This window comes from Raphanus sativus, unplaced genomic scaffold (assembly GCF_000801105.2).
Source record: "Raphanus sativus cultivar WK10039 unplaced genomic scaffold, ASM80110v3 Scaffold2691, whole genome shotgun sequence".
NCBI lineage: Eukaryota > Viridiplantae > Streptophyta > Magnoliopsida > Brassicales > Brassicaceae > Raphanus > Raphanus sativus.
This window is the reverse complement of record NW_026617999.1, coordinates 1-13,237: the sequence shown is the minus strand read 5'-3', so window position 1 is coordinate 13,237 and position 13,237 is coordinate 1. Positions and strand designations below refer to the sequence as shown.

Below are 13,237 nucleotides of genomic sequence, written 5' to 3'. Positions count from 1 at the left end.
ACAATACTATACTCTATATTTAAGAATCACCCAACGAAATTTGATAATTTCAAACACTATTCTTTTTTTTTGTGGGCAAAATTTCCAACACTATTCTAGATAGACTTTTTGCGATTGGAATCAAAAGCTAGCGTGTATATATTCTTGTTATTTGTAGTAAAGCCTGAAACAAATCATTTCTAAAAACAATTTGTACTCGTAAAAAATATGATACGATTTTAACAGATACGGTAGTGATTTGCCATTATGTATAAAATAAAAATAGCAATTACGATTGAAATTTCACGCAAAAGAATACAATTGTAGATATCTGAATGGTAGTACAAATCAATTCCTGATTTATAAATATTTGGATATATCCTGATCAGTACTAGAATTATTTTTTGTCACATAATTTGTTACTATTATTATTATATGAACTTGAACTTATAAAAATTGTTATAAATTATTTCATTGCAATATTTATAGATTTATTATGCTATTATTTTAATTTATATTTTAAAAGACATTTTCTACCATCCAATGAAACAAAAGACCTGTCTTTGAATCCAAGTCTCTCTCTCTCTCTCTCACCCCACACTTCACCATCTCTGCTAATTCTCCAACTTTCTTTTTTCCCCTTTTCAAGTGAGTTTCCTTTGATAGGATATTAGCTAAATCCTCTAATCTCTACAATTTCATTCTCTCTTTCTCTCTTTGCTAATCTTGGAGCTCAAACATCTCTGTTTCTTCAGAGTAGTACTCCACGAAAGTTGCCGTCTTTAATGAGTCGAACTTGAGAGTGAATCTCCAGAAAGAAAGAAAATGAGATCGAACTGTTGTTCTTTACCTCTTCTACGGCTGTCTCTTCTTCTTGGCCTCTTCTTCATCTCCTGTGATGCCTTCGCCTCTAACGAAGGTACTGTTTATCTGCTTAAACCCACCCAGATCTCAGATTCTTTGGATCGAATCGTTTTCTCCAACCTTAGTCTAGACATCTCAATCGACCATGAGAAAAAAAAAAGATTACTATATTTGTTTCCCGAGAAAATCAGTAGAATCTGTCAAAGTTAAAAGCTTTTAATTTATACAAAATCATCTCTCTAACTCTCTGTGTACAGTTGAAGCTCTAAGAAGATTCAAGGAAGCAATCTATGAAGACCCTTTCCTAGTTATGTCTAACTGGAACGACCCCAATTCACATCCTTGCGCTTGGTCCGGCGTTACTTGCTCTCCCTCTAAAGACCATGTCATCAAGATGTAACACTCTCTTTATCTGCAACAACATCACTTCTTTTATGAGTGAGATTTGGCTTGTTGATTTTGATCTTTCTTTTCGTGTGCAGAAACATATCTGCTTCATCTATTAAAGGGTTTCTTGCGCCTGAGTTGTGTCAATTAACCTTCCTTCAGGAACTGTACGCTTTCCATCTCTCTCTTGACATAATATATAGTTTGATGTTTGTGATTTTGACAATCATTGAATGCTTCTGGTAGAGTCTTACATGGGAACCTTCTACTCGGGACAATACCAAAGGAGATTGGCAAGTTGAGTAATCTCAAGATCTTGGACTTAGGAAACAATCATCTCATGGGTCCTATCCCCGCTGAGGTCGGGAGTTTGTCCAGCATTATCATCATGTAATAAAAAGACTCAACCTTTTACAGCAACCAAAACTGACGGTTTCAATACCTTTTCTTCATAATGACGCTTTTGTTTCACATTTTGCAGAAACCTTCAGTCCAATGGTTTAACGGGAAAGCTGCCTTCAGAGATTGGTAACTTGAAGTACCTTAAAGAACTTCATATCGACAGGAATAGGCTTCAGGGAAGTCTTCTCGCCGCTGGATCATCTGGCTATCCGTCAAAATTGTGAGTTTAGCAAAATAGTATGAAACACTTCTGTCTGCAATGGCAAATGTTTTAATGGGATTTTGGTTTTACTCAACTCTGTTGCAGGTTTTCTTCAAATTCAAGTGCTAATACTGCTGGTCTGTGCAAGTCTTCTCAGTTGAAAGTAGCTGACTTTTCATACAACTTCTTTGTGGGAAACATTCCAAAGTGTTTGGAGCACTTTCCAAGGTATTCTTATCATCTAGGTTGTCTTTTTCGAGCTCTAGACATCTCCAGTTTTGCTTGAGAGTTTCTCCTTTTTTTTATGGTCAAAACTAGGACGAGCTTTCAAGGGAACTGCATGCAAAACAAGGATCTTAAGCACAGACCATCTTCCCAATGCGGTGTGTAAGATATAGCTTTTTTGTTTTCATTTCATGGCCCAGCTGGTCTTGGTTTTTACTAAAATGTAATAATCCGTGGGGGCAGGTAACGCACAGCTGGTCAAAACTCATGAAAGTCCCAGCTCCCCACCAAAGCACCAGTCAGCTGAAATTGTGGCTAAGCATCATAAAACATCAAGACCTAAGTGGCTTCTTGCGCTTGAGATAGTCACAGGATCAATGGTCGCTTTGTTCTGCCTGGTTGCACTTTTCTCAGCAGTTCACCGCTGGCAAAACAGGCCTTCTCTCATCATTCCTTGGAAGAAATCTTCAAGCCTAAAGGAAAAGTTCGCAGTCTACGTTGGTTAGAAATCATCATCTTTCCAAAAAAATCTTCCAACATTCCAATTCAAACAACTCAAAATAAGTGTGGCTTTTTGTTCTCTTATTACTCCAGATTCTGAAATGCTCAAGGATGTCTCGAGATTCACAAGGCAAGAGCTTGAGGTGGCGTGTGAAGACTTCAGCAACATCATTGGTTTATCTGCTGATAGTCAGGTCTATAAAGGAACAATGAAAGGTGGACCTGAGATTGCTGTGATCTCTCTTTGCGTCAAAGAAGAAGATTGGACCGGATACCTCGAGCTCTATTTCCAGAGAGAGGTAGCTTCTGCTCATGTTACAAAGAAAAACTGAGCCTTTTCTAAGCCATTTTTGCACTGTTTCAGGTTGCAGATTTGGCTAGACTGAACCACGAGAACGCAGGGAAACTGCTGGGATACTGCAAAGAGACCTCACCGTTTGCAAGAATGCTTGTTTTTGAGTATGCATCAAACGGAACGCTATACGAGCACCTCCACTGTAAAAATCTCAACTTCCTCATCAGAGCTTTTGTGTTGCATCATACTATACTGTTTTAGACTATAGATTAACATTGCTATGATAAATGTTCTGATGCAGATGGGGAAGCGGCTTTGGTATCATGGGCAAGACGGATGAAGATTGTCATAGGCATTGCACGCGGTCTCAAGTACCTTCATATGGAACTGGATCCTCCATTTACAATCTCTGAGCTGAGCTCAAACGCGATCTATCTTACAGAAGATTTTACTCCCAAGGTAAAAAGTAAAGTGAGACCAGCTTTGTTATCTGAACAATACAGTTAAGCTTATGTTTCTATGATGCAGCTGGTTGATTTTGAATGCTGGAAGACGATTCTTGCGAGATCAGAGAAGAATTTGAGAAATATTAACAGTGAAGGTGCGGTATGCGTGCTCCCAAACGCAATGGAGAGTCGATATCTGGATGTGTCTGGTAATATATATGCATTTGGTGTTCTTTTGCTGGAGATTGTGAGCGGAAGACCTCCTTTCTGCAAAGACAGAGGCTTCTTAATTGAATGGGTAAAGAAGAAGCTATTCTCTCTGAAAATACCTTAAGCTGTGAGTAAACTCCTCTTTTTTTTTACACCCTCGTTACATTTGTTGCAGGCAAAGGAGTATCTTGAAACACCAGAGGCAATGACGAGTTTGGTGGATCCAGAGCTGAAGCATTTTAACCAAGAAGAGCTTGAAACGGTGTGTGAGGTGGCGAGGCAATGCTTGAACAGGGATCCGAACAACAACAGCAACAATAACAACAAGCCATCAGTGCAGGAGTTATGTGAGACGTTGGAGAGTAGAATCAGTTTGTCGATTTCCGCAGAGCTTAGATCATCTTCTTTGGCTTGGGCTGAGCTCGCGCTTGACTCGTGATGAGTGCTGAATGATGACGAATGGCTAACTGGAAAACCAAAACACCACCCCAACTCATGTAAATCAGTCGACACGTTTTAAAGTTGTTATTGTTCTCTTATCTTGACGAGTGTGTGTTCTGAGTTTCTTACGTGTTACTTTTGTTCTTGATTAGTTTTGGTGGGTGTGTGTTTACAGTGTGTTTGTAAAGGAAGAGATAAACATAGAGTTTGTAAAAGATTTTTTAAATTTGGAAATTCTATGAGAAGTTAAAGAATGTGTGTAGTGTGAAATATTTTTGGAACTTTGTATGATGCTTCTTTATGTTATACTTACGGTGTCTTCCATTTTCAAAAGAGTTTGCTGGTTGAATTGAAATCTCATAAACGTTGGATTCAATCTTAATAAAAAGGTCCTTTGACTATTTTAGAAAGCCGCCAATTTCATGGTTGGTACTACTTATCTGTTCTCACGACGTTGAGTGCCATTAAAGCTCAGACCGCCAGGTATAATAGATTCCATCTTACCTTAAACTGGATATGTATTAGTAAATTTCCCGTTGAATTTTTTTTTTAAAATACATTGTTTCTCTAGCACGCAACGGTTGCATAGTACGCCGCCATATGCCAAATATGTAACTTGAAAGAATTTACTTGCCTTTTTTCTTGCAAATGGAGAATAAAATAAGATGCAAAAGAAAAACAAGAACAAGTAAAATTGCTTCAGGCTATAGTTTATATACAGTTTACAGATACTCACGATCTGTTTCATAAACAGTGTCAATTAAACACTTTTCATACATATTAAGAAAATAGTTGAACACACAATTATATTTTTATTTATTTCATATGGTTAACCAATAGTATTTTAGATAAATAAATTTATTTATAAGATCAATGCATTTTGCAATTAATATTGAGATAAAAATAAATATAAATTGCATTAAAATTATAGAATAACATTTTTTATGAAACAAGTAAAAATACTAAAGTATTTATCAAAAAAAAAGTAAAAATACTAAAGTAACACTTATTTAAAAATAGAGAGATTATTATATTCTCTTCCATTCATTTTTGAAATATTTTGAATTAAAATTTGAATTTTACTATGTATTATTGCTCAACGCATAATATGTGATGTCATAACAGTGACATAATGCACTGTAATTATTTAATCAACCAATTATTTTAGAGAACCTAATAAAGGCAGTCACTATTTACTTATTTAGACAGTGAATGGTCAAAACCATACTACGGAATTTAAAATGGTATTTGTAAAGGCACTTTTAATTCACCAATCATAATTTTTATACAAAACTGCAGTTTTAAATTTAAGAAATAACAGCAAGGGAAACAATTAAATTTTCCACTAAGTAATGGAATACAGATCAGAACACACAGAAAACAATAGTAAATTATTTTGTTCAGTCAACACTGATTATTTTTACATATTAGTAAAATATGTTATAAATACAGTTCTCATGCTTATTTTAAGACATTTGAGTATTTTTTAAATTATAAACATTTTCTTTATTTCTATTTTATTTTAAATATGAAAATTATATTACCTATTCTTACTAATATATAAATGTTATAAAATTACTATATATTTTTTTTAAAAAAATATTTCTTTATAATATAATATACTTTGGCAATAGAATTTTGTCATATAACCATAATTAATTTCACTGAAAGAATTAGATAGAAGAGAGTATTTACGGAAAGAACCCGATAGTTTGGATATTTATATAATCGGCGCATATATTTTGTCATTTACCAACCGACTCCTTTTTCCCTCTCATCTGATCTATATTTAAAAAGCTTACCCCATTCGAAAGTATAAACGTAAAAGGAATCAAAATTGTAAACGACTAAACACCTGGTCTTTCCTCCCCCAATGGCCACGAAGCTATTGTCGCTCACATGCATACGCAAAGAGAGATTCAGCGGCCGTTACCCTCCTGTGCTGCGGAAACATCTAAACAGCAGGCCACGCGGCGGCGGAGATGGATCACCGTCGGAGACGGCGGTGCTTAAGATCGACGAGGAGGAGGCGGTCTCCGATGCGGTTTTCCGCGTCACGGGGATGACATGCTCCGCGTGCGCTGGATCTATCGAGAAAGAGATCAAGCGTCTTCCCGGGATTCACGAAGCGGTCATCGACGCTCTCAACAACCGGGCTCAAATCCAGTTCTACCCTACCTCTGTCGATGTAAGTTTTTTTCTTCTTTTTTTTTTGATTGAAAATTCAATATCTGCTTCTTCTTATTGTTATATTGGAATCGATCGAGCTGTTATATTGATTTTTCATGGGATTCGTGTGAATAGTTTTTTTTTTATTGAATGTTGATCTCTAACAATATCAAGAAGGTTGACGATATTTGATCCACCACAATAGGTTATGAATTGATTTAATATTAGTTACCATCGTCACTTTTTTTTTTTTGGAACCCTCTCATTACCTTAATTAGTCACATAAATAATCTTGTTGCGTTCGTTCACAGTTGTAACATCAAACCCTCTGATTTGGCTCACAGTCTCTTATCATGTCCATTCTCAGATCCTCACTTTCTCAGGCTGTAGTAACTCTGTCAATTTAAGAACTGCTTGAAGCTTGCTCACACGTAGCTCCTTAGCTCAGTTGGAAGCTGATCCAAAGTTTATCCTTCCTGCATTCATATATCTTATGAACTGCAATATGATGTCATTCTGAGCTGCCTGCAAGTATATATCTGTAGAATTCCTCGAAATTTTTTACTTATGACGCCCACTAATACAGTGCTAGAGCTTTCATTGTTGTTTGTTGATAAAACCCATTGAGTTGGTTTCCAACTTGTTCCATAAGAAACAGCCATGAAACTTCATCTAAATAAGTTACTTGAGACATTTTAAACCCTCATTCTTTGCTCCCTAGAACTCTTCATTCTCTAAGCCGTAACCAAGCTTCTTTATCAGTTATGCAACTTCACCTTTTGTGTGAATTTCTTAGCAACAGACCTTGTCACAAAACGATATTTTCCTACTGATCAAAACTGTTCTTAGTTTACTTTAGTAAGCACCCTTATACTCTCCTTATTACGCTTGGCTTTACAAGAATCAAAACGTATTTCTCTCTGACAGTGAGTTGAGTATCTCTTGGTTGATTCACTTCCTGAACATACTTGATAACGTGTTTCATTTACTATGGTAAATTAGGATAATAGGTTTCGTTATCTATTTTAATCTGGATTGTTGTACTGATTGGGTAGGTGGAGACGATTCGTGAGACTATTGAAGATGCTGGATTTGAAGCATCACTGATAGAAAATGAGGCGAATGAGAGGTCCAGACAAGTATGCAGGATAAGAATAAACGGTATGACTTGTACCTCATGTTCTTCATCCATTGAAAGCGTACTGCAATCACTTTATGGTGTACAAAGAGCTCATGTTGCCTTAGCAATTGAAGAAGCTGAAGTTCATTATAATCCCACGCTCCTGAGTTACGATAAACTACTGGAAGAGATAGATAATGCTGGATTTGAAGCGATTCTTATAAGCACAGGCGAAGATGTCAGCAAGATTGATTTGAAGATCGATGGCGAGTTTACTGATGAAGCAATGACGATGATAGAAAGATCGCTTGAAGCACTTCCTGGGGTTCAGAGTGTTGAGATCAGCCATGGAAGTGATAAGATATCTGTGTTGTACAAACCTGATGTGACGGGGCCGAGGAACTTCATTCGTGTGATAGAGTCTACTGTCTTTGGTCATAGTGGTCACATCAAGGCAACAGTATTCTCCGAGGGAGGGGTGGGCAGAGAGTCTCAAAAGCAAGAAGAGATCAAGCAGTACTATAAGTCGTTTCTCTGGAGTTTGGTTTTTACGGTACCAGTGTTTTTGACAGCCATGGTCTTTATGTATATCCCTGGAATTAAACATTTGCTAATGTTTAAGGTCATCAATATGCTCACCGTTGGAGAAATCATAAGGTGGGTTTTGGCTACACCTGTACAGTTTATCATCGGCTGGAGATTCTATGTTGGCTCTTACAAGGCTTTACGCCGAGGATCAGCTAACATGGATGTTCTGATTGCTCTGGGAACAAATGCAGCTTATTTCTATTCGTTATACACAGTGTTGAGAGCTGCAACATCTCCTGATTTCAAGGGAGTAGATTTCTTTGAGACTAGTGCCATGCTCATTTCGTTTATCATACTAGGAAAGTATCTGGAGATAATGGCAAAAGGCAAAACATCTCAAGCGATCGCAAAGCTTATGAACTTGGCACCAGACACTGCGATATTGTTGACTGTGGACGAGGAAGGGAATGTGACTGGTGAAGAAGAGATTGATGGCCGATTGATACAGAAGAACGACGTGATCAAGATCGTTCCTGGTGCTAAAGTAGCTTCCGATGGTTATGTTATATGGGGACAAAGTCATGTGAATGAAAGTATGATAACTGGAGAGGCAAGGCCAGTGGCAAAGAGAAAGGGTGATACTGTTATAGGAGGCACACTGAACGAGAACGGTGTTCTGCATATTAAGGTGACAAGGGTTGGTTCAGAGAGTGCTCTTGCACAGATTGTTCGACTTGTTGAATCCGCCCAGCTAGCCAAAGCTCCAGTTCAGAAGTTGGCTGATCGGATATCCAAGTTCTTTGTTCCTCTGGTGAGTAGTATTCTTGTCGGTTGAAATTCAAGTTTAGTCTTTTAAAGGCACAACTACTTCTTAAACTTACGAATTATAATATTGCAGGTAATTTTCCTATCGTTCTCAACTTGGCTTGCCTGGTTCTTAGCTGGAAAACTGCATTGGTACCCTGAATCATGGATACCTTCTTCAATGGATAGCTTTGAGCTAGCTCTTCAGTTTGGAATCTCTGTCATGGTCATAGCTTGTCCATGTGCTCTTGGGCTGGCTACTCCAACCGCTGTTATGGTTGGAACTGGGGTTGGTGCATCCCAAGGTGTGCTGATAAAGGGTGGTCAAGCTCTAGAAAGAGCACACAAGGTTGAGCCTCTTGCATTGTAACTTATTATATTATATATGATTGTTCTGTACCATTTTGATTTTTTTTCAGATGATGAAACCTAACAGATCGAATGAATGTGTAGGTAAATTGCATTGTATTTGACAAGACAGGAACTCTCACGATGGGGAAACCCGTTGTTGTTAAAACCAAACTCCTGAAAAACATGGTACTTCGAGAATTCTATGAACTTGTGGCTGCAACTGAGGTAATCTCTTGTAACTATCAAACACATATACAAACTCGTGGCATGCCTCAAAAGTTTGATCTCTACGATGTCACTATCTTTTTATCAGGTAAACAGCGAGCATCCATTGGCAAAGGCCATTGTTGAATATGCAAAGAAATTCAGAGATGACGAAGAGAACCCTACGTGGCCTGAAGCCCGTGATTTTGTGTCTATCACTGGAACCGGAGTGAGAGCGACTGTTAAAGGAAGAGAGATTATGGTGGGAAACAAGAGCCTCATGTCTGGTTACAAAGTTACTATTACAGCCGATGCTGAGGAGTTGCTAGCAGAAGCTGAAGAGATGGCCCAGACAGGAATTCTCGTGTCTATAGACAATGAGTTAACTGGAGTTCTAGCTGTTTCGGATCCTGTAAAACCGAGTGCTCGAGAAGCCATCTCAATTCTAAAATCCATGAATATCAAAAGCATCATGGTAACAGGTGACAACTGGGGAACTGCAAACTCCATTGCTAGAGAAGTCGGTATCGACTCTGTTATCGCAGAAGCTAAACCCGAGCAGAAAGCAGAGAAAGTCAAGGAACTACAGGTATGTAGCTCCACAGTAAATATCTTTTAAATATATAAGATTATAAATGATAGAAACAATGATTCTGTAGGCTGCGGGTCATGTTGTGGCGATGGTTGGAGACGGAGTCAATGACTCACCTGCTCTCGTGGCAGCGGATGTAGGAATGGCTATTGGTGCAGGAACCGACATTGCAATAGAAGCAGCTGATATTGTCCTGATGAAAAGTAACTTGGAAGATGTGATCACAGCCATTGATCTTTCGAGGAAAACGTTCTCAAGGATCCGTCTCAACTACGTATGGGCTCTCGGGTATAACCTCATGGGCATACCGATCGCTGCGGGGGTGCTTTTCCCGTCTACCAGGTTCAGGTTGCCTCCGTGGATTGCAGGTGCTGCAATGGCTGCTTCTTCTGTTAGTGTTGTGTGTTGCTCTCTCTTGTTGAAGAACTACAAACGTCCTAAGAGGCTTGATAGTCTGGCGATCCGTGAGGTTCAAGTGGAGCGGGTTTAGAAAACCAAACTAAACCGATCCACAAACAGATTACTTGGTTGTGTGATTTGATGAACTATATGATTTGTTACGTTAGCATAATAAGAAATTTCACATGATTGGTTCAATGGTTCTCAGGATGGTTCCTGATAATAAATACCTAGCACAAAAGATGATGCTTTATCGTATTCTTCTTCTAGAATACTGGAAAAGAAATGTCACAAGCAAACTAAGAATGCATGCCGTTCAAATCTAGAAAAACGCTCCACACTGACAAGGGAGAGTAACCTTATATCATTTGAGAATAAAAATACATAAATCTGACTTGTGGGTTATGATGGCAGATGCTGAGAAATGGTCCGAGATTTGTTTCTTTACTCGTGTCCTTTGGATGCATTTTATTTGAAGATGATGCTTTAGTTTTACGCATCAGGCGCAATAAAGCTGAAATAATAAGCAACCGCAACGGCCCATCATTAAAAGCCACTCGCATTAACAGCGCGTGAGGACGGATAGGCCAGAGCAGAGACTGCATTTTTCATGCCTTTTAGCTTTGTTTCTTCTGTCCTACTCGCAGCACTCTTCTCTCTCATTTCTCGTGCTTCTATGGCGACGAAAGACCCAGAATCTGTTTACGATATAAGCATCGAGGTGACAATTGCTTAACTTCAATCAACACTCTTTAATAATAGAAAAAAATGTTTGTGTGTTTTTGCTAAAAGGAATGATCTTTGGTTTAGGGTTTTTTTTAGTGTGTAAAAAAGAGATCCATGAATGGTTAGCTTCTTCTTGTTTTTCTCAAGAAAGAAAGACTATTACTTTGAACTTAAGATGTATTACCCTCTCTTTTTTTTTTGTTTTAAAGTGCAAGTCTTTATCTAAATAATCGCTATATCTCTTCTTCTTGTTCTTCTTGGAACAGGATGCAAATGGAAACAGCTTAGAACTCAGTCAATACAAAGACAAAGTTCTTCTAATTGTCAATGTCGCTTCCAAATGGTTAAAGCTTTCTTTTACACACACACACCTCTTAGCTATAAACTTCCATTATTGTAATTTTGATGCTAAACGTTTGTTTCTGATGGTCTCAGTGGGATGACGAACTCTAACTACACTGAATTGAATGAGCTTTACAACAAGTACAAAGACAAAGGTAAAAAACTGGTTTCAACCAAAAATCACTCAAAGTCTCTTTGTTTCTTCCCAGCTGATTAGCTTTTTTCAAAGACTTGATGTTTTGTTTCTGCTGCAAGGTCTGGAGATTCTAGCATTTCCTTGTAATCAATTTGGTGAAGAGGAACCTGGAACTACTGCCCAAATTACAGAGTTTGTCTGTACACGCTTCAAATCTGAGTTCCCCATTTTCAACAAGGTAAGACCAGGAATTGGTTACAACTTGTATCTCAATGTTGAATCTTTCTCCGTTGTGTGTTTTAGATTGAAGTGAACGGAGAGAATGCTTCCCCTCTTTATAAGTTCTTGAAAAAAGGCAAATGGGGAATCTTCGGGACGAGATTCAGTGGAACTTTGCCAAGTTTCTTGTTGACAAGAATGGTCAAGCTGTTGAACGTTACTACCCAACTACTTCTCCTCTTACACTAGAGGTAATGAAACCGTCTCTTTCCGTCTCTTGAAGTCCTGATTCTGAACACTTTTTTACTCTCTTTGTGCTTATGTTATGTCCTCTTGTTTTTTTCTGCAGCATGACATCAAGAAGCTTCTGAACCTCTCATGAATGGTGGTGTTATCCGATTCACTCTGTTGATAACTCTACTTTGGTCGTGACTCGTGAACTTGTCATGTAATAAAGCAAAATCACATTTGACTTTGGTTCCAATTTGTTCTGTTTACGTTTCACAAATCCAAACCGGTTGCACTCAGTGACTCACGGTTAATCAAGTTTAGTAAAACAAGCATTACCTCATCATAATACACAAAAAATGTTTTAGTAAATCAACTTTAGTAAAATAAATACTTATTAATGTGTTGGTTTCTATAAGGGAGGAAGAACTGAATAAGAAACTCACGGTGCTCAAAGTTAAGACCTCTCTACTGATGAAAACCAGGTTTCTTGGTGACGACCACAAAGAAAGAGAGAGAGAGCTTTATGGGATAGCTAAAGTTAAACATCTCCTTAAATAATAACCTGAAGAAAGGGGTCTAGCTAGTTGCTACATTAACAATGTTACAAGGAACACAGAGATCTGTCTCAATTCTCCGAGATTTCTGGTTTTAACATTCTCAGATAAAATCTACAACAACAAAGAAGATATTTACAGCATTCACATTCTGCACGTATGCTGCTGCTGCTGCTGCTGCTTCAATAGCTAAGAAGGTAGTAAAATAGGAAGAAAGATTAAATACTGTCTCGTTCTGAATCATCCGCGAGTCAAGTCAATATCAGTGAGTAGGTTTCTTCCGCTAGTAGAGTCAAGTGATCTGCCTGAGACTGAGACTGAACCTTCCCCTGAACCGGGCCATCCACTCATTCCCTGACCTGAGAAGTTCTGTGGCGTCTCCTGACCCACCTGTGCTTCTTCTTCTTCTTCTTCTTCTTGTGGATTAGTCTCCATTTCGCTATCCTTGTGCTCTTCCTTTGGTTTATTTTCTTGTTTGATAGTCTTGTTACTGTTATTAACTCCTCCGTATATAAAACTACAAGCCACAACCTTCAAAAAAAAACAAAAAAACAAAAACAAGAAACCAAACTCATAATACCACATGAAACCAATAAAGAAGAGGAAGAATTGAGAAACCTGAACGAGGCTGGCTGCAATAAGCATTCCAATCCCACCGCCAATAACATGACCTTCAGGACCAGAAAGGGAGACACTCAAACCGCCTGTTCGGCTTTTGGATCCACCTTCTTCATTCACCAAATAAGATCCCCCTAGACTTAGTATCTCAAAAACGTCCCTAACAACAACAACACAAGGTGATTGATATAAAGAACTTCATTAGTTTCCTCTTTTTTTGAGTTTCTTCAGTTAACAGAATGAAACGATTTTTGAAAAACCTCATATGTCAAAGAAGACTCTGTTGTAGCGG

At 38.1% G+C, this 13,237-nt stretch overlaps 4 protein-coding genes across 4 annotated transcripts; 3 read left to right on the top strand and 1 right to left on the bottom strand.

The window, feature by feature from the left end:
• The first annotated feature begins 552 nt into the window (after positions 1-552).
• On the top strand, positions 553-4,206 carry LOC130505908 (probable LRR receptor-like serine/threonine-protein kinase At1g63430). Its single transcript, XM_057000509.1, has 13 exons — positions 553-898; positions 1,101-1,239; positions 1,326-1,397; positions 1,477-1,620; positions 1,712-1,852; positions 1,940-2,062; positions 2,153-2,217; positions 2,303-2,560; positions 2,654-2,859; positions 2,925-3,057; positions 3,157-3,314; positions 3,384-3,599; positions 3,687-4,206. The coding sequence occupies exons 1-13, from the start codon at positions 805-807 to the stop codon at positions 3,948-3,950; spliced, it is 2,013 nt and encodes a 670-aa protein (XP_056856489.1). The 5' UTR covers positions 553-804; the 3' UTR covers positions 3,951-4,206.
• Positions 4,207-5,759: 1,553 nt separating this feature from the next.
• LOC130505906 (probable copper-transporting ATPase HMA5) lies at positions 5,760-10,317 on the top strand. The gene is made up of 6 exons (XM_057000508.1): positions 5,760-6,140; positions 7,177-8,580; positions 8,668-8,922; positions 9,027-9,149; positions 9,238-9,717; positions 9,788-10,317. Exons 1-6 carry the CDS (start codon positions 5,826-5,828, stop codon positions 10,208-10,210), a joined length of 3,000 nt encoding a protein of 999 aa, XP_056856488.1. The 5' UTR covers positions 5,760-5,825; the 3' UTR covers positions 10,211-10,317.
• Positions 10,318-10,528: 211 nt separating this feature from the next.
• Positions 10,529-12,069, top strand: LOC108827745 (probable glutathione peroxidase 8). The gene is given in 7 exon segments (XM_018601224.2): positions 10,529-10,840; positions 11,112-11,188; positions 11,281-11,342; positions 11,443-11,561; positions 11,627-11,693; positions 11,696-11,793; positions 11,892-12,069. Coding segments are annotated over 7 exon segments (567 nt in total). The 5' UTR covers positions 10,529-10,729; the 3' UTR covers positions 11,925-12,069.
• A 233-nt stretch (positions 12,070-12,302) lies between these two features.
• Positions 12,303-13,105, bottom strand: LOC130505905 (AT-hook motif nuclear-localized protein 5-like; the record flags this gene model as incomplete). The annotated part of the gene is made up of 2 exons (XM_057000507.1): positions 12,303-12,858; positions 12,946-13,105. Coding segments are annotated over 2 exons (451 nt in total), but the record flags the coding sequence as incomplete, so codon positions are not given.
• Between the last annotated feature and the right edge of the window lie 132 nt (positions 13,106-13,237).

Excerpts from the sequence above, each read along its gene's own strand:
- LOC130505906 (XM_057000508.1), top strand. The coding sequence starts at position 5,826 with ATGGCCACGAAGCTATTGTCGCTCACATGCATACGCAAAGAGAGATTC. Across the intron at positions 8,581-8,667 it reads CCAAGTTCTTTGTTCCTCTG|GTAATTTTCCTATCGTTCTC; the intron begins GTGAGTAGTATT and ends ATAATATTGCAG. Across the intron at positions 8,923-9,026 it reads CTCTAGAAAGAGCACACAAG|GTAAATTGCATTGTATTTGA; the intron begins GTTGAGCCTCTT and ends ATGAATGTGTAG.
- LOC130505908 (XM_057000509.1), top strand. The coding sequence starts at position 805 with ATGAGATCGAACTGTTGTTCTTTACCTCTTCTACGGCTGTCTCTTCTT. Across the intron at positions 1,240-1,325 it reads AAAGACCATGTCATCAAGAT|AAACATATCTGCTTCATCTA; the intron begins GTAACACTCTCT and ends TTTCGTGTGCAG. Across the intron at positions 3,600-3,686 it reads GAGGCTTCTTAATTGAATGG|GCAAAGGAGTATCTTGAAAC; the intron begins GTAAAGAAGAAG and ends CATTTGTTGCAG.